The sequence below is a fragment of the Garra rufa genome, chromosome 16 (genome assembly GCF_049309525.1).
Source record: "Garra rufa chromosome 16, GarRuf1.0, whole genome shotgun sequence".
In the NCBI taxonomy this organism is placed as follows: Eukaryota; Metazoa; Chordata; class Actinopteri; order Cypriniformes; family Cyprinidae; genus Garra; species Garra rufa.
Genome location: NC_133376.1, coordinates 35,752,328 through 35,771,947, shown reverse-complemented (window position 1 = coordinate 35,771,947; position 19,620 = coordinate 35,752,328). Strand labels below are relative to the sequence as shown.

At 36.9% G+C, this 19,620-nt stretch overlaps 2 protein-coding genes across 3 annotated transcripts; one reads left to right on the top strand and one right to left on the bottom strand.

Moving 5' to 3' along the window:
* Positions 1-5,994: 5,994 nt before the first annotated feature.
* On the bottom strand, positions 5,995-12,664 carry nek12 (NIMA-related kinase 12). 2 transcript variants are annotated; one of them, XM_073820700.1, is made up of 4 exons: positions 11,422-12,664; positions 10,078-11,307; positions 9,702-9,902; positions 5,995-7,566 (listed from the first exon to the last, which is right to left on the bottom strand). In XM_073820700.1, exons 2-4 carry the CDS (start codon positions 11,183-11,185, stop codon positions 7,409-7,411), a joined length of 1,467 nt encoding a protein of 488 aa, XP_073676801.1. In that variant the 5' UTR covers positions 11,186-11,307; positions 11,422-12,664; the 3' UTR covers positions 5,995-7,408. The 2 variants fall into 2 exon arrangements, with proteins under 2 accessions (XP_073676801.1, XP_073676802.1); XM_073820701.1 differs by having other exon boundaries at positions 12,214-12,664.
* Positions 12,665-12,831: 167 nt separating this feature from the next.
* pin4 (protein (peptidylprolyl cis/trans isomerase) NIMA-interacting, 4 (parvulin)) lies at positions 12,832-19,466 on the top strand. Its single transcript, XM_073820702.1, has 4 exons — positions 12,832-13,008; positions 13,399-13,469; positions 16,473-16,592; positions 19,163-19,466. The coding sequence occupies exons 1-4, from the start codon at positions 12,972-12,974 to the stop codon at positions 19,319-19,321; spliced, it is 387 nt and encodes a 128-aa protein (XP_073676803.1). The 5' UTR covers positions 12,832-12,971; the 3' UTR covers positions 19,322-19,466.
* The last annotated feature ends 154 nt before the right edge of the window (positions 19,467-19,620 follow it).

The window sequence follows — 19,620 nt, the reverse complement described above, 5'->3', positions numbered from 1 at the left end:
AAACTCACAGTTATGAGAAACTATCGCAACTGTAAGATGTAAGTCATATTGTGGCAATATAAATTCATAATGCATCCTATTGTCACTGAATTCGAAAATTGCAATTCTGAGAAAAAAACATTGCAAGTGCAAGATTTACAATCACATTCTGAGATAAAATTAAAATTGAGAGATATAAAGTCACGTAAGTTATAAAATCTAAGTTATGAGAAACAGTGTCACAACTGTAAGATTTACAGTCACATTATGTAAGGGATAATGTACAGGCAGCCGGTAGTTATCGCAGAAATAAGCCCCGACAGTGTGATCAGGACCCGACGCGAAGCGGAGGGTCTTGTATCACACTGAAGGGGCTTATTTCTGCGATAACTACCGGCTGCCTGTACATTATCCCGCTTATTACACGGCTACTTGCCACATAAGGAAAAAAACTGGACATGAATATGAATTTGAAACCTTTTATTGGCATCTTTGTTTTAAATTAACATTTTTATCCTTCCGCGAAACGATATAGTACCACGTGACTAACATTCAAACTATGTACGTTAGTAAGACAATTTAAATAGATTAATGTCGAAATTTTCCATTGTTAATTGTGGTTGTCCAGTGTTTGTCACAAGATGGCGCCAAACGGTAATCTTTGTTGGCACGGAGGGATTTTAAACATACAAGTAGTACCGGCTATGCGTTATTACTTTGGAGCGGTGATTATTTGAAAAGAACGAACCTGCAAATGTCTCAACTGACCAATCAGAATCGAGCATTCCAAAGAGCCGTGTAATAAATAGATATAAAGTCATATTGCGACATGTAATGTCACATTGTGAGTTATTTATGAGAATAAACATTGCAACTGCGAATTTCAAGGTCACATTGTAAAATAAAATCACAATTAGGAGATATAAATTCCTTTTGTGAGTTAAGTAGCAATTATAAGAAACAAATCACATTGTGGAGAGGAAAAAAAGTCATTTTGCAACGTAAAGTCACAAAATAAGTTATAAAATAACTGACAGAATTGCATATCTTTTTCATTTCTTGTACTCTAAGGCCTAAACAGACTTTTTTTTAGTAATCAGCAGATATTTTCTAAACAGCTGAGTAACATTTAATTGGAGCATATGGTTATTCACAGTAGTAACACCTTTAAGCCTATATATTTAACAGCTGAACTGTACTATAAATCTCTGTGGTACAGTTTCATAGTTAGATTCATGTTGTACAATCCTGACATAAGCCGTTCAGACAGCTGTTGTCGTAGTTATTTTTATCCTAGCGTCAGCTCAAGATGGTGAGATCAGGTAAAGTGCCATCAACCTTTCCTGTACATGTGGCTTTTACTCTTCCGCTGGATAAAGCAATTTGCTTTCATACACAGTCGTAGCTGATGAGTTAGATGTAATTTCCAGAGCTGCTTTTAGTCCCTCTGGTTTTGAGTTAGAATAGGGGCTGCTTTTCACAGGGAGATGGGGGTTTGTGATCTGTGCCATCCCTGGAGACCCATCCGGAGCAGGTTTAGAGTGCAGGCTACTGTCACCATCTTCCACCTCACTTCTCTAATACACACTGGTTTCCGGAAACAATAGCACATCAATATTTTAGACCACTGACAAAAAACAGTCAGCCTGGAGGTTATTATTGTTTGTAGCATTGGAAGAGGAACAAAACTTCTATGCTTTGAGCTTCACTCTCATGCATGCTTTTTCTTCACTTCCTTCCTATGGTCTTGAATCAATCTAGCCAAGTGCGATTTACAGTACTGCTGGAACCAATATTTTCCATGAAAATATGTTCTGATAAGAAAATTAGGAATTTAAACATCCGGCTTTCAATGGAACACATGTGTGAGGAGCAGTATGCTAATCAGAGAAATCTCACACCGATGGAGGCCAGACATGTGCTGTCTATTAAAGGTCAAGGGAAACACGTTTGCCTGAGTTTCCTCCCATTCTCTCTGGAGGGACTTCCTTTCTCTTTGGAATATCATGACTGTTAAAGACGACCTTCCTGAATATGTTTGGCAAAGAATAGGGCAGTTCCCTAGACAAAAAACATATGGCATATAAACGCTGGGACGCACCAAGCCGACTTCAAAGAACTAGCAGCGACGAAAGGCGACAGAAGTGTCGCCTCGCTATTTTTCGGAATAATCAGTCAAATCATGAACCAATCACAGCTGATCATAACCAGTCATATCGCAATGGAGGTATCCTCTCACATGACTTTCCCCCATTCCTTCTAAATTATCCCCCACCAAACTCATCGCACATTTAATATAGGCCTGTATATACATTTGAGGTCAAAAGTTTACATCCCCCTTTCAGAATCTGCAAAATGTTAATTATTTTACCAAAATCATACAATGTTATTGTATATTTAGTGCTGACCTGAATTAGACATTTGACGTAATGTATGTTTACATATAGTCCACAAGAGAAAATAATAGTTGAATTTATAAAAATGATCCTGTGCAAAAGTTTACAACCCCCTTTATCCTTTTTACTGTGTTCTTACCTGAATGATCCACAGCTGTGTTTTTTTTTTATGTTTAGTGATAGTTGTTCATGAGTCCCTTGTTTCTTCCTGAACAGTTAAACTGCCTGCTGTTCTTCAGAAAAATCCTTCAGGTCCCACAAATTATTTGGCATTTCCAGCATTTATGTGTATTTGAACCCTTTCCTACAAAGACTGTATGATTTTGAGATCCATCTTTAACTGAGGGACTCATATGCAACTATTACAGAAGGTTCAAACGTTCCCTGATGCACCAGAAGGAAACATGATGCATTAAGAGCTGGAGGGTGAAAACTTTTGGAATTTGAAGGTTAGGGTCAATTTAAACTTATTTTGTCTTCTGGGAAATATGTAAGTATCTTCTGTGGGCTCTGAAGGGCAGTACTAATTGAAAAAAATTTGGCAAAATACGAAAAATGTACACATCTCCATTCTGTTCAAAAGTTTTCACCCCCCAGCTCTGCATTGTTTTTCCTTCTGGAGCATCAGAGAGCATTTGAACCTTCTGTAATAGTTGCATATGAGTCCCTCAGTTGTCCTCAGTGTGAAAAGATGGACCTCAAAACCATACAGTCATTGTTGGAAAGGGTTGAAATACACAAAAATGCTGGAAAACCAAAGAATTTGTGTGACCTAAAGGATTTTTCTTAAGAACAGCAGGCAGTTTAAATGTTTAGGACGAACAAGGGACTCATGAACAACTATCACTAAACAAAAAAATACCACAGCTGTGGATCATTCGTGTAAGAACACAGTATTAAGAATCAAGGGGATGTAAACTTTTGAACAGGGTCGTTATTATAAATTCAACTTTTTTTCTTTTGTGGGCTATATGTAAACATCCTTTATGTGAAATATCTTATTCAGGTCAGTACTAAATAAACAATAACATGCATTTTGTATGATCCCTCTTAATTTGGTAAAATAATTAACATTTTTCAGATTCTGAAAGGGGGATGCAAACTTTTGACCTCAATTTTTTATATATATAGTGCATAATATTTATGCATTAACAACATGTACAAATCTCATTTGACTATTAACAGTACATTTAAAATTCATCACTAAAGTAAAATATAATTAGGACACACAAAGGAAAACAACAACACAAGGAGTGAATAAAGAAAAGATCATCTTGTCATTTTTCAGAAACTTTTTTATTCTCTTTCTAATGATGCGTGTCAAACACTCCAACTCAAAAACAAAGAAAGACTCTTAATTAGGACCCAAGCCTCATTTTTGAATAATATGCAAACAAAAAAACAAGAAGAAAGCACATTTGTGCTGAAGGGTGGGGCAATCATGCAGTAATCAATCAATAATGCATCAAACTTAGTACAAAGCCCAGAAGACACAAGTGACAAGCTTTCTCAGTCGCTTGTTTTACTATGGATGAAATATTGACAGGTTTTAAAGTGACAAGGCATAGAGGTGATTGCTACTTAAAGCAGACTCAGGCCTGTCGGCATCTATTCTGGTCTCTCATCCACTCATACAAATGCATAGACGGATGAATAAAGAAACACACTGCAATCCATCAGGCTTATGGAAAAATTTTAAAGCTTTATCCTGTACACATGAAAAATAAATGTCTTTTGTGGGAATTACTTTATATTTTGAATGCTCAGAGTTGTATTTCTTTACAGTGGTTAACTTAAGTTTAAGTGAAAAATAGATATTTCACATAAAAGATGTTTACATATAGTACACAAGCAAAATAATAGCTGAATTTATACAAATAACAATTAAACTGCCTGCTGTTCTTCAGAAAAATCCTTCAAATCCCACAAATTCTTTGGTTTTCTAGAATTGTTGTGTATTTGAACTCTTTCCAACAATGACTGTATGATTTTGAGATCCATCTTTTCACACTGAGGACAACTGAGGGACTCACATGCAGCTATTACAGAAGGTTTAAACTCTCACTGATGCTCCAGAAGAGAAAACCATGCAATAAGAGCCAGGGGTGAAAACATTTTGAATTTGAAGATCAGGGTAAATTTAACTTACTGTTTGTAGCCTCTGAAAGGCAGTACTAAATGAAAAATCATTTTGACATCAACATGGCCTTGATTTTTGATGAACAAAGATCCACAGCCAAAACCACATTATGTGTGGACATCTACAGTGGCTTGCAAAGTTTTAACATTTTGTCACATTACAGCCACAAACATGAATCAATTTTATTGGAATTCCACGTTAAAGGCCAATACAAAGTGGTGTACACGTGAGAAGTGGAACGAAAATCACACATGATTCCAAACATTTTTTTACAAATAAAGAACTGAAAAGTGGGGTGTGTGTAACTATTCAGCCCCGTGAGTCAATACTTTGTAGAACCACCTTTTGCTGCAATTACAGCTGCCAGTCTTTTAGGGTATGTCTCTACCAGCTTTGCACATCTAGAGACTGAAATTCTTGACCATTCTTCTTTGCACAACAGCTCCAGCTCAGTCAGATTAGATGGACAGCGTTTGTGAACAGCAGTTTTCAGATCTTGCCACAGATTCTCGATTGGATTTAGATCTGGACTTTGACCGGGCCATTCTAACACATGGATATGTTTTGTTTTAAACCATTCCATTGTTGCCCTGGCTTTATGTTTAGGGTCATTGTCCTGCTGGAAGGTGAACCTCCGCCCCAGTCTCAAGTCTTTTGCAGACTCCAAGAGGTTTTCTTTCAAGATTGCCCGGTATTTGGCTCCATCTATCTTCCCATCAACTCTGACCAGCTTCCATGTTCCTGCTGAAGAGAAGCACCCCCAGAGCATGATGCTGCCACCACCATATTTGACAGTGAGTGATGTGCAGTGTTAGTTTTCCGCCACACATACCGTTTTGCATTTTGGCCAAAAAGTTCAATTTTGGTCTCATCTGACCAGAGCACCTTCTTCCACATGTTGGCTGTGTCCCCCACATGGCTTGTGGCAAACTTCAAATGGGCCTTCTTCTTGCCACTCTTCCATAAAGGCCAACTTTGTGCAGTGCACGACTAATAGTTGTCCTATGGACAGATTCCCCCACCTGAGCTGTAGATCTCTGCAGCTCGTCCAGAGTCACCATGGGCCTCTTGGCTGCATTTCTTATCAGCGCTCTCCTGGTTCGGCCTGTGAGTTTAGGTGGACGTCCATGTCTTGGTAGGTTTACAGTTGTGCCATACTCCTTCCATTTCTGAATGATCGCTTGAACAGTGCTCTGTGGGATGTTCAAGGCTTTGGAAATCTTTTTGTAGCCTAAGCCTGCTTTAAATTTCTCAATAACTTTATCCCTGACCTGTCTGGTGTGTTCTTTGGACTTCATGGTGTTGTTGCTCCCAATATTCTCTTAGACAACCTCTGAGGCCATCACAGGGCAGCTGTATTTGTACTGACATTAGATTACACACAGGTGCACTCTATTTAGTCATTAGCACTCAACAGGCAATGTCTATGGGCAACTGACTGCACTCATACCAAAGGGGGCTGAATAATTACGCACACCCCACTTTTCAGTTCTTTATTTGTAAAAAAATGTTTGGAATCATGTACGATTTTCGTTCCACTTCTCACGTGTACACCACTTTGTATTGGTCTTTCACGTGGAATTCCAATAAAATTGATTAATGTTTGTGGCTGTAATGAGACAAAATGTGGAAAAGTTCAAGGGGGCCGAATACTTTTGCAAGCCACTGTATGTCATCTTATACTGGCAAAAAAAAAAAAAATTATTCAGCTTTCCCATGCTAATGCTGGCTTGATAACAGACTTTCCTCTAGAGGCAGATTGTGAACATTCTTAAATGAAATCTAATACAGGGTCATTCATACAGTTACACATGGCAGTTTATCTATCTCTAATTCTCTGTTGGAATAATCTGGGCAAGTTTAAGGGAAAACGCCTTAAGTGCAAAACAACTGCAGCTGTGGCCCATAAATTTACAAATTCAGCAAATGCCTTCTGTTTTACATCGCAATACTTGAGTGAAATCACAGCAGGAAATGTTCACATGATATTCTCCACTGCTTTCACACTTACAAGCATTGTTTAACAACTATGTTAAGAGACCATTCCTCAGCTCTAGGCAAAAAAAAAAATGAGTTAAATGACTTGAAAAAGTTGCAGACTGGGTGCTACTGATATAATAAGTTTCTGTATTCACTATATAGTGAATTTAAACGGCAGGAAGGTTTTATACTTCAGTCTCTGTGATGTGACTAATAATGTCAATATGGGAGACTATGATATTCTCATTTTCTGAACTGGTAGGCCTATGTTAACACCAGACTACACATTTTCTTACTATAGAGTGCCACCTACTGGTTATACAAGGTAACACTTTTAAAGGAACGCTTAATTCTTAGTGCAAACGTTTCGTTTTTTTGTCAAATATCTATAAGGCCACAAAACCAGTCATTAGAGTCAATTTTTTTAAATTAAGATTTATAAATAAGATTTCCATTGATGTATGGTTTGTTACGATAGGACACTATTTGGTCGAGATACAACTATTTGAAAATCTGGAATCTGAGGGTGCAAAAAAATCGAAATATTGAGAAAATCGCCTTTAAAGTTGTCAAATTAAGTTCTTAGCAATGCATATTACTAATCTAAAATTAACTTTTGATATATTTACGATCAGAAACTTACCAAATATCTTCATGGAACATGATCTTTACTGAATATCCTAATAATTTTTGGCATAAAAGAAAAATCAAATCGATTTGGATTGCTACAAATACACCTATGTTACTTAAGACTGGTTTTGTGGTCCAGGGTCACATATATTACAAAACCCTGTGTTTTATATACTCTGTACGCTTTATACATTTCCAGCATTTGCTGAGGTTCATCATCAGGGAATGATTCATCATTAGAGAATGACAGAAAATGACTTTCCCTAAAGTGAATAGACATGATTCAGCATGTGGTCTCTTGGTCAAGGTTGAAAATGAGGTAGCAGGTCTCCAGATGGTCTGTCCCGATCGTGTGCTGGAACTGTGGCTGCAGGTCTTCTGGCGTGAGGCCATTGAGAAAGTGCCCACTGATTTCCTCATAGACCGAGGCTCCAACATCCTCTATAAATCCAGAAAGCAGAAAAACATTTACTTGAGTATGCAGAGACACTCTGGGAAGCAGATGTGTTGGCAAACAGTTTCCAGAACTACTCAAATATTTGCAGATGTACTAGTTTTATATTTACACAATGTCCTACTAAAGTATGTATACCCCTTCATTTTTTTATGCTGCTGCCTGATGTTTTTTTTTCCACATCAATCTACACCATAATGTCAAAACTTTGTAAATCTATTAAAAATTAAAAACCTGTAATAAGTGCATTGCAGAAGTATTTATATCCTTAACTCAGTATTTTTCTAAAGCACCTTTACAGTCTTTTTGGGTGTACGACATTAGTATTTGGCAATTATCTCCTCACCTCTTTACCTCTCAATCTCTGTCAGGTTGGATGGAGGCAGATGCACATTTTCAGGGATTCTCCATAAATCTTTGATTGGGTTCAAGCCCAGGCTCTGGCTGGGCCACTCAAAGACATTCACAAAGTTGTCTATAAGCCACTCTTGCTGTGTGCATAGGGTCATTGTCCTGTTGGAAGGTGAACCTTCTGCCCAGTCTGAGGTTCTGAATTCTTTGGACTGGGTTTTCATTAAGGCTATCTAAAAACATTTTTGCTGTGTTGAGCTTTTCTTCTACCCTTCTTGCCACTTAAAAACAGCCCACAGCATGAGGATGCTACGAGCACAGTTTACTTTTGGGATGGTACTCTGTAAGTGATGAGCAATGCCTGGTTTCCTCCAAACATGATGCTTGGAATTGAGGCTAATCAGACCAGAGAATCTTGTTTCTCACAATCTAAGAGTCCTTTATGTGCTTTTTCACAAATTCCAAATGTTTTCATGTGTCTTCACTGAGCAGAGGATTGAGTCTTGCCACACCACCATAAAGCCCAGATCGGTGGAGTGTTGCGATGTTTGTCTTTCTGTAGGTTTCTTCTATCTCCACATATGATCATGGAGCTCAACTAGAGTCACCATCAAGCCCTTCTCCATCAATTGCTCAGTTTGGCCAAGAGGCCAGCTCTAGGAAGAGTCTGGTTGTTTGAAACTTCTTCTTTCAAAGAGACTATATGCTTCTGTGAACCTTCAATGCAACACAATTTTTCTTCTGAACACGTCCCCAGATGTGTGGCTTGACACAATCCTGTCTTTGAGCTCTACAGACAGTTCTTTTGACCTCAGAGCTTGGTTTTTGGTTTGATCTGCATTTTCAGCTGTTAAGGCCCATTCACACCAAGAGCAATAACGATAACTATAAATACAACAATAACTATATTTGCGTCCATACTAGTGAACTATAACTGTCTGTTTTTGTTGCATTTACACATCTTCAACCAGTAGATGTCCTCAGCATGCATCTAAACGGTGAATCCAACATAAACTATCTGATCTCTAACATAGTCAATGTAGTGGAAATAAAACAATAAGCAAAGTGAGGCACTGACAAATGACGGTCATTGCGATATTGCCAAGTGATGGCGCTATGGAGCCATGTGCTTTTTAAAAACATTTTAATAGGTTTAACATTAGTTTATTAGCTCGGAATATACCCTAATTTGACTAGAAACAATGCAGACCGGAAATGCAAAGCATTCTTTCAGTTAAGAGTCGGACTTACTTCCGTGTTCAGGAAAAACGTCTATAATGATATAAATACTGTTCAGTTTTCTGCACAGACTGATAGTTTTGTGTCTTAAGATCTCAATGTATCGTCATAAGCCGCAGGGTTTAATTTGGTTTTGTCCGTGAATGTTTTTTTTTACTCTTAAAGATTTGCTAACCATTGACTGCCATTATATGACTGACAGACTGCAACGGTTTGAGTTAAAAACCTTCATTTGTGTTCTACTGAAGAAACAAAGTCACCTACATCTTGGATGCCCTGGGGGTAAGCAGATAAACATTAAATTTTCATTTTTGGGTGAATTAACCCTTAAAAGGGGTATCAATACTTTAACAAGGCACTATATATATAGAGAGAGAGAGAGAGAGAGAGAGAGAGAGAGGGAGAGAGAGAGAGGGAGAGAGAGAACCATTTTCAGTAATGAAAATGACAGTAACAGTAACAGTAATGACTGTAATAATTACATGTTCGCCATATCACTAGACTAGGAATGTTATGTAATGTGTATTTTTACCCATGTATCTCTCTTTTAACATTTTCATCGTGACAGAGAAACCGCCTGCGTCTTTGAGCTCCAGTTCCAAGTCAAACACGTCATTCTCTGAAACACAGTTCATTGCATCTCTAGCATGGCTGACCAGATCAGCCAGGTCATCATCCTCAGCTTCTTCGAAGTCATCTGGATAGTCAGAGATGTCTTCATCTTCAGACACAACTGTCAAAAGTTGAAAAACACATGTAGAGAATCCACAAAGGCGTTGGAAAGGCCAGGAAAAATATGAAATCATTCTTAGATCACCATCAGCCCTACGCCTGTTGCCTTGGAGAAATAACTCATAATAATAAAACAACGGTAACAGAAAATATTAATATGATTACATCACACTTACCATGAGGTTCCTCAAATGCCTCTTCAGCCACATTGACAAGGCTGGAGGACACATCTTCCCTAGAAACATCCTCTGAGGACGCATAGCTATCATGTTCGTCAAAGTCCTCTGAATAATCAGACTCTGTTCCTTCATGGGCCAATTCCTCCTCAAGGCTGCATGATGTCTCCGTTTTGTCAGAGACAGCCGAGGCACTATCTGTTCTGCTTTCCATCAATGTCATTTCTACATTAAAATCATCTTTTGTTTGAGGTCTGGAATCAGTATTTACCTTCATAAGTTCTTTCTCCTGAAGTGTGATGAAGTTTCCCAGATGTTCTTGCATGTAGGTCATGCTAAGCATGCTGCTCGCACTCGGTCTATTCTCAGGAACCAAGGACAGCATTTTCTCGATTAATGTATGAACATCTTCTGAGTACCTCTGGGGGATCTGGATGTACTCTCCTTTTATGATCTTGTAAAACAGACTCAGGAGATTTTTGGCTTCAAAAGCTGGTTTGAGGGTGCAAAGCTCATATAGCAAGCAGCCGACAGCCCATATATCAGATTTTGTGCTGTATGGGACATCCTGACAGAGCTCAGGACTTAGATAACTAGGGGTTCCCACACAGGTAGAGGCCATATCGAGCGTGTGGTTCATAATCTTTGATATTCCAAAATCTCCAAGCTTAATCACACCTCTCTTAGTTAACAGCACATTTGAAGGCTTGATATCTCTGTGAAGGATCTTTTCAGAGTGGATATAACTGACGGCCATGACTACTTGGACAAACCAGTCCATGATTTTGCATTCTGCAAAGTATTCCCCACTCTTCTGTTCTTTAATGTGGTCATCCAGTGTTCCACCATCACAGTAATCCATAACAATGTAAATGTGCTCATTAGCTGCGTCGAAGAAAGTGTCAATCCATGTTATAATATGAGGATGCTTCAAGCTCCTAAGAATTTCTGCCTCTTGCAACACAACATCTTTGGTCTTTGTTTTTCGAGAGCTGTCCACGTGTATTCTCTTGACTGCACATAATTTCTTTGAGTCGACATGTTTCATTAACATTACAACACCTGCTCCTCCTCTGCCAAGAGTCAGGACTTTATCATATTTCTCCATGATGATATCAAATCAACAAACATCTTCTTTATTCCCTTGTTGGTTGCAGGAACATTTCATTTGTCCCGTTGAGAGCTGGATATGATTATGGCCACTCATCTTCTGAATACGAAACAACCTGTCTAAGAGAAAACACCAGATATGAAGGAAAAGAGTTATTATATGAGCCTAAAATAACCTATAAACTGTTTGACTGACAATTTTTTGGAAAAGAAACATTTTTAAATCTTTATTACCTTTTGGTCATCATGCCTTATTGACAAAAAAAAAAGTCTAAATCATGTATTTTTTAAAGATTATGCGTAGTTGCCACTCGTTATGTCAAGAACAGAAGGCGACTTTTATGTGTTGTCTTTTATGTTACTATGGCAACAGCTGCTCCTCAACAAACGGGAATCTGATTCGTTCCGAATTTTTACAGCCTAAAGGCGAATTACTTGCTTAATCTGAATGAGGCATGCGGAATTTAAAATATATTTGGTGTAAAATCGATCAAATTGAACATATGAATGTTTTTTTTTTTTTTTTTTTTTTTACAATAAAATCGATATTTTCTACAAAAGTAGGCTATTTAAGAGAGACGGTTGGGTTCATCGAGCCGCTTTTCCACTATCGGGCCGAACCGTTCTCAATGCTTAACCGTTCTGTTCCGTGCCGATCCGGGCCAGTCAGCACAGATACGGTTTGATTTTCCACTGTGGTGCAGATAACGGAACTCTTTGGAATGTAAAGACAAATGCGTCAAATCGTTGCCTTGGTAACGCAAGAGTAGACAGCCCCGCTTCTACTGTTATTGTCCTTTTGGACGCGATATGTATGTTTGAGTTTTTTATTTTTTCCCCGGCACTGTTTTGAACTTTTCTTAATGCCCTTCTCTGCAAGACACTGCGCTATAATTTTAAAAACTTTTCGTTTCTCTTTGCACCCTCCAGCTGTTGTTGAATTTTTCTTTCTGTCCAAATATCAATATTAGAGCAAATGTTTCATCCACAGACCAAAGTGTCTCAGCCATTTAAATTTATATTTACCGTATCTGCTTACTGCGCATCCGCTTAGCCATAGACAGAGCCATAGAGAAACTGGTAGCCAGGCAACAGCGTGGCGACGTCATGCACACGCATTTTACCAGCCCGGTTCAGCACGGTTGTCTAACCTTGCCGAGAATTCCGGGCCGAGAACGGTTTGTAATCGTTCCGTGCCGAGAACGGTTTGTAATCGTTCCGTGCCGTACCAGGCTCAGGTGGAAACACAACTGGAACTGTACCCGACCGTTCTAAGAACGGTTCGGCCCGATAGTGGAAAAGCGGCTGATCGTGAGGGGCTGCGGTGCTGAGTTGTTCATGAACATCCTTGCTGGGCACATTTGCGCAGAAATGTTATGAACAGTCCAACTATTATGATTTGTTTTATTTAAAATTCAAAAAAATATATAGCTGTAATTTAAACATTTTAACCCATTACCATAAATAAATAAAAATTCGATATTCACTGGAGGAAAAACCGAAAACCGTCTCTTTAATGTACTCAAGCGCGTCCTTTCCACTCATAAATGCGCATAGGTACACATTTCACGTATAATTTCTTTACATCGGATATATAGTTGCATTTGTGCGTGTCGTTTCCACACAAAACAGACTAAAATAAGGTATACTGTAAAACTGTAGGCTGAAAAAGCTGTTGTGTAATTTTCAGTCTAACCGCGTGGGAATCTGTTAGTTACTAGCTTGTGTGTGCTAGGCTAGCTAAGGTAAATACTTCCGACACGAGGAGACCTACTTGACAGAAAATGCCACCTAAAGGAAAAGGTGGCAAAGGTGCTAAAGGTAAACGTCAAATATATGATACTGCATGAATAAAATTTAACAAATAACACTATATCCAGGTTTATAGCATATAGTTTGACTGTTGCTTTATTATACATACTGACATGCTAGCTAGCGTGTAGTAGTGTTTTTGTAGCTAACAGATTGTAAACATAGTTATTCTCTGCTGTGTTTCTGTTGATTATGTTTCGTTTTTCTCAAGACCTACTACTGTTAATGAGACATTTCGGGTTGTTGTATTTTTACCTAATGTGGTAAAGTGTGAAATGCAAGAGGAATGTGGGCAAATGTGTGATTCGCTTAGTATATAAGTGCACATACAAATGAATAGGTGTTATATTAGTTGCATATTTGTACTTTTAATACTAACATACATTTGTATTTGGACAGGGGCTGCTGCTTCAGGCAGTGGAGATGGTGATAAGAAGGAGAAGGCTCAGAAAGGAGGCACAGCTGTGAAGGTAAACATCTGCATAAAAATGTTACTTACAAATAAATACTTCTAAATGTTAACTGAAATTAACTAAATATAACTAAACATTATTGCAATTTAAATGTTTTCTATTTTAATATATTATCAAATATAATTTATTCCTGTGATGCAAGCTAAATTTTCAGCATCAGTACTCCAGTCTTCAGTGTCACATGTTCCTTCAGAAATTATTCTAATATGCTGATTTATTACCAGTGTTGGAAACAGTTGTACCGATATATTTTTTTGGAACTTTGATTATTTATTTTCAGGATTCTTTAAGGAATAAAAAGTTTAGAACAACATTCAAAATAGAAATGCTTTGTAACAGTATACTGTTCAAAATTTTGGGGTCAGTACTTATTTTTTTCTTTTTGTTTGAAAGCAGTTAATATTTTTATTTAGCAAGGATGTGTTGAATTAATAAGTAATAGCAAAGGTTTCTAAGATTTGTAAAGATTTCTATTTTAAGTAAATACTGTTCTTTTTAACTTTTTATTCATAAAATAATCGTGAAAAAAGAAAAAGTTTCAAAAAAAATATTAAGCAACACAACTTTTTTCTAACATTGATAAATCAGCATATTAGAATGATTTCTGAAGGATAATGTGACACTGAAGACTGGAGCAATGATGCTGAAAATTCAGCTTTGCATCACAGGAATAAATTGTATTATAAAATATATTAAAAGAGAAAATGGCTATTTTAAATTGTAATAATATTTCACAATAATCAAATAAACAGTCTTGGTGAGTGCAAAAGACTTCTTTAAAAAACTATTAAAATCTTACTGATATAAGATATATGTATATATATATATATATACACTTTAATATATTATAACACATTATTTCGGCTAGGTGCCAAAGCTAACTAACATTAACTAAATGTACTAAAATAACTAAAAACAAAATTAATAGAAATCATATAGACCTATTAAAATACAGACATAAACTATAAAGTAACAAAAACACAATACAATTACTAAAACAAAAAATTAAAACATGAAAAAAACTCATTCAGAATTTGAATTAAAAAGTAGTGACAGAATTAGTCACCAATTTTAGAATTTCAGGTTTTTTTTTTAATAGCAGCCATTTCGTTGATTCTAAGCTTCTATGAATATACATTTATATAATATGAATATTAAATTGTCAATACATGCATACATACACAAAATGAACATTTGTAAATGTTTAGAGATGTTAAAGTCTTCAATTATAAATATTTATATTATATATATATATATATATATATATACCATTTTATATACTAATACTAATATGTGAAATTAGACTAACAGTTTCACATTTTAATTTTACATTTTAACAGCCTGTGTTGGCACTTTCTGTTTGCTTTATATTTATTTTTTCTTGTGTAATTTTTGATACACTGAATATACAAAAAAAATTAAAGTTGTCTCAAGTAGGGATGCACGATATGAACATTTTTTACCGATAGCCGATAATTAAGTCCTTCTTGTGGCCGATACCGATACGTTCATATTTTTATATGATAATTTTGTGCACCCAGGAGAATACAAAATCTGAGATAAACTAACGAAAATGTATATTACTGTATATATTTGGGTCTAACAATCACAGCAAACATCAGTCCTGACTCTTCAAAAATGTTTTTAGTTTTTGTGTAAGGCACCACAATTCTAAATAAATAAAATGCTTTGACATTTGTCAACCTGGAAAAAATGAAAAGTGCATCATGGAGTAACGTCAGATGTCCAAATGTCCGTTAAAGCTTCTTATTGATCGTATTATGAATGCGTGCAGCAACCAAATCGTACAAGGCGGGGAATAAAACATCAGAATCGAGATAAAAACATCAACTTTTCAGAATGCCGTAAGCGCAACGCAGGTCATGTGACATGAACCAACCAATCAGCTTCACCCGTTCCCTTAATAACATTGAAAGCACTGCCAAGGTGGAGAAACGGTTATTTTTTAAATAAATTTAATAACAGAGCTACTGCAAGCGATTTTTAATGCTGAAAATCCTTTTATCCTTGGCTGAAACTTCCACGTCTTTATGGAGAGCACAGGTCATGGTTGCTTAGCAACTGCAGACGCCACAGCAGAGCAGGCTACAGAGCGGTTTGGAAAGAAAGAGAAAGCGGCGTGTCTAGCGTTTTCCACGCGTTTTTAGGCGCGACATGTGAACGGCCCCTAAAACAGATTCACCACGATGACAACCTCTGAAGTGAGATTTGTGTTAAAACTTGACGGCTTTTTACCTCCTCTCAGAATCCTTGCTAAACGTGTTGCAAATAGCAATAGCATCGTCCTCCTCTGCCACCGCGAAAAACTTCCAGACCGGCCAAGACGATGATGACGTATTACACGTGACAAAGTCCGAGAGTCACTGCAGTTTACAGCTGCAGTCACTTGCACTCGGAAAGCAGATGAATCTCAGATAAACCAGACTGATTGATTGATTTACCAGCAAGAGTACTTTATCGGATCGGGTTTCATTTATTTGTCAGAGCAATAAAAATGACGTAATTTTTACCCATATCGGTTTGATAATTTATCTGTCCGATAAATATCGTGCATCCCTAATCTCAAGCACCTTTCACGAGTTCACATTTACACATTATCAGAAATGAGCACATAGTAAGCAAATTTGGGGTGCTGTCTGAGGGAAGGGCTCCAAGCTTGAAATATAGCCTGAACCCAGAGAATTCCCTTATTCCCAAGCTGGAGTGAGGATTTGGGTGGAGTCGGGATACCAGAAAAAACTGTGGTGAGACAGCGGTGTGTTGGCTGTTTATTATGCTAAATAAGTGGATTATCTGAACAAACTCTACCTGTTGAACTACAGTAGTTGATTATCTGAACATGCTCCTCCCGAACTTTGTTAATAAAATATTTAAATACATGATGTGAAGTTACATTGTCACTGCCAAACCACCATTTAAATGAATGACATTTTTGATCACGCACCACTGCCTTTTTCTTTCGGGTCTGTTTTCTAATAGGTTCGGCATATTCTGTGTGAAAAGCATGGCAAGTGTATGGAAGCAATGGAGAAGCTCAAGTCTGGCGTGCGCTTCAGTGAGGTGGCAACACAGTACAGTGAGGACAAAGCCAGACAAGGAGTAAGACATTTTGTAATATATTTTGTATATAAACATTTTGTGTAATACGTTTTGTGTATAAACAGTGGATTAGTAACGGCAATGTGACACTTGCATGACGTGGAAAAGGAAAAAAAAAACTCTTCGTTCCTATGGGCAGGGGCGTCGTAGTTGGGTGAAAAGGGGGACTAAATTACCAGGGCCCCAAGTGGGGGGAGGGCCCCTGAGGAGTGAAATTTTATTTTCCTTTAAATATAATTTTAAAATCACAATAAATGTTGTTAACTAATGTAAATCAGTGATGCCCGGGTCAATGTATAAACAACCCTAATCCGACCGACGTTTTCATCTAACGCAACTCGGACCGCAAAAAAATGAAAAAAAGAAAGAAAGAAAGAAACTATTGTACCCGACCCGCTTCCTGTCTAATATTTGCGATTGACACCAGCGATTATATGCGGCTATATGCGGTGGAGATTCGTTCACTGTCAAACATCATTTGGCATTAATTAGGTAATTTTGTCAAAATAAATGTTCTTGATTGCAAGAAAAATACAGATTGTTCTTGTTGTGATTTATTTTGTCTTTCCTTTATACAGATTTAAATAGTTTCGTTTTTGAAGTACTCTAAATTATGTCAGTGATTCTACGCGATTATGATCAAGAATTATTTTATTTCGATCTACAGTGTAATAAGAGTTTAGAAAAAGATTAGCCAATAGCCATAAATTATATATATATATATATATATATATATATATATATATATATATATATATAATATATATATATATATATATATATATATATAAATAGACTACAAGCTTATTCCTTTTTTCTTAACTTTTAACTTCTTTTAAAAATTATCAAGAATATTAAATCAACTTAATAGGCTAGGTTAACGAATTTTCTTATACAAACATAATGAATGCAATTCAAAACGAAGTTTTTATAGATAAATTCAGGAATTATGAATATGACAAAATAATATTATTTTATATATATTAATTGTATAGCTATAATAGTTGTATCAAATGAATAAGGAAATTATAGTGCCGAATTTATTAAGTTATGTTTAATTTTGTTCGTTTCGCTCTCTGGCAATATAAAGAAAAATACAGTTTTTACTTGGAATTCGTTTTTTAATCCCTGGTTTTAAACAAGCATATACATGAGATCATTTATATGTTATTGCTTGAATAAACGTTTAAAATAGTGCTAGAAATTTTATAATTAAGGAAATTAAACAGACCTATGCATTTGAAAAGACATAGTGAAATGTGTCTAATAATTCCAAAAAGAAAGAGAAGCATTGGACATAATCAAAATATTCGAGACATTTATTAGGAATACCATTTTCTTAACAATTTAAGATGCTGCATGTGTTTATCAGTCTAATCGAAGTGTGCGTCTCTCCTGCGACTTTCCAAACAAAAATCCCACCCCCTCTCAGAAAATACATAAAACTGACATTACTATATGCGTTTAAAAGTAGCCTATTAAAATGGTACAATGGCATTGATCAGTTCAACGTGTTGGGAAATCGGGCGTTTTGTCCCGCGTCAGCATTTATTCAACAGTTAATAGCGCTCAACATTCAAAAGGTAAATATTATTCAGCCAATAAAGTGTAGGTCTATGTATTTCATAGAAATAGTCTAGTACTATATACAAACTACAAAGGTTTAATTGTCATCTTTATTTCAAACAACCATTATTTTGGATGACTCGTAACTGCGGGTAACTGTTTTGGATTTTGGATCAACCCGCGCATCGCTGATGTAAATTACTTAGATTTGAGTGAAGTAACATTTAGCCAATCACAGCGCGAATCTCTTGGCCGTCTGCCAAGAGCTTCAAATCTTGTTGCTCTTGTAAACAGAATGTATTATACTGTATGAACATCACCTTTGGGTCACATGACCATACTGTCCCCCCCCACGCGATCGATGTACTACGTCGTCGTCCCCCCCCCCCCCCCCCCGGGGCATAGTACATCGATCGCGAAACACCCCCGCCCCCCCACCTTTTTTTGGGGGGGGGGGGGGGCTTAGCCGATCAGTGCACAGGGCCCAGAATTCCCAGCGACGCCCCTGCCTATGGGTACTATTTGTTTGTACCAGCAGATGGCATTCAATGCACTATCCATGCTGGAAAATCCCTCAGAATTTAATTTGCATAGAATACTAAACCCTTATTATTCTATGCACCTTATTTTCCCTGTATAACCAGGCGCGGCCATTTCAATTTTATGGGCTTCCGGTCTCATCTGTGTAAAGCTATTTTAGCTCTACAAAACAGCTTGTTTTGCTGCTTAATATCGCAAAATGGTGTGTCTTATTTTATTGTTTTAATGTATTATCTTACTTATGAACACACTGGTTTGTAGTGCAAACAGTTTTACTGTTTATAGCAAGTTGTTACTATTTTTGTTATTTCCCTATAGCAGCTAATGAAGAATAAGGTGGATAGAATTTAAAACAAAGTATGTTTAGTACTATTCAGTCATTTGTTTTTCTAATTATGCTTTTTTTAACCATCAAGACAACCTTACAACTGCTTGTATAGTTCTAAGTTTTGATTTGCTTACAGGGTGACCTTGGCTGGATGACAAGAGGATCAATGGTGGGACCATTCCAGGATGCAGCATTTGGATTACCCATCAGCTCTATGGACAAACCTGTATACACTGATCCTCCTGTTAAAACAAAGTTTGGTTATCACATCATCATGGTTGAAGGCAAAAAGTAAATGGACTGAACAGCATGAAGTTGTGGTACAATTGCATATGATTAATCTACAACACAGCATTTACAACATAGCAACAGGCATAGAAGATTGGATCTTTTTTATATCGCCATGTAAATAGCAGCCAATAAACACTGGTCTCAATGAGCGAACTGTTCTGATGAATTTGTCTCAGTGTTGGGTGTGGTTTTTCACTAATTTTGTTGTAACGTCATATTCCCAGTACATTCTGACACTTATAGTACTGATGCTTTCTGTATACTACATAAACTACAGTCAAAATTTTATTTTATTTTTTTTAA

What these genes read in the sequence shown, in the direction of transcription:
- nek12 (XM_073820700.1), bottom strand. Translation starts at nt 11,185, where the DNA reads ATGGAGAAATATGATAAAGTCCTGACTCTTGGCAGAGGAGGAGCAGGT. An exon ending in GGCATTTGAGGAACCTCATG is followed by an intron (nt 9,903 to 10,077) that starts GTAAGTGTGATG and finishes AACTTTTGACAG; the next exon opens with TTGTGTCTGAAGATGAAGAC. An exon ending in GTTAAAAGAGAGATACATGG is followed by an intron (nt 7,567 to 9,701) that starts GTAAAAATACAC and finishes CTGGATTTATAG; the next exon opens with AGGATGTTGGAGCCTCGGTC.
- pin4 (XM_073820702.1), top strand. Translation starts at nt 12,972, where the DNA reads ATGCCACCTAAAGGAAAAGGTGGCAAAGGTGCTAAAG. An exon ending in AGGTGGCAAAGGTGCTAAAG is followed by an intron (nt 13,009 to 13,398) that starts GTAAACGTCAAA and finishes GTATTTGGACAG; the next exon opens with GGGCTGCTGCTTCAGGCAGT. An exon ending in AAGGAGGCACAGCTGTGAAG is followed by an intron (nt 13,470 to 16,472) that starts GTAAACATCTGC and finishes GTTTTCTAATAG; the next exon opens with GTTCGGCATATTCTGTGTGA.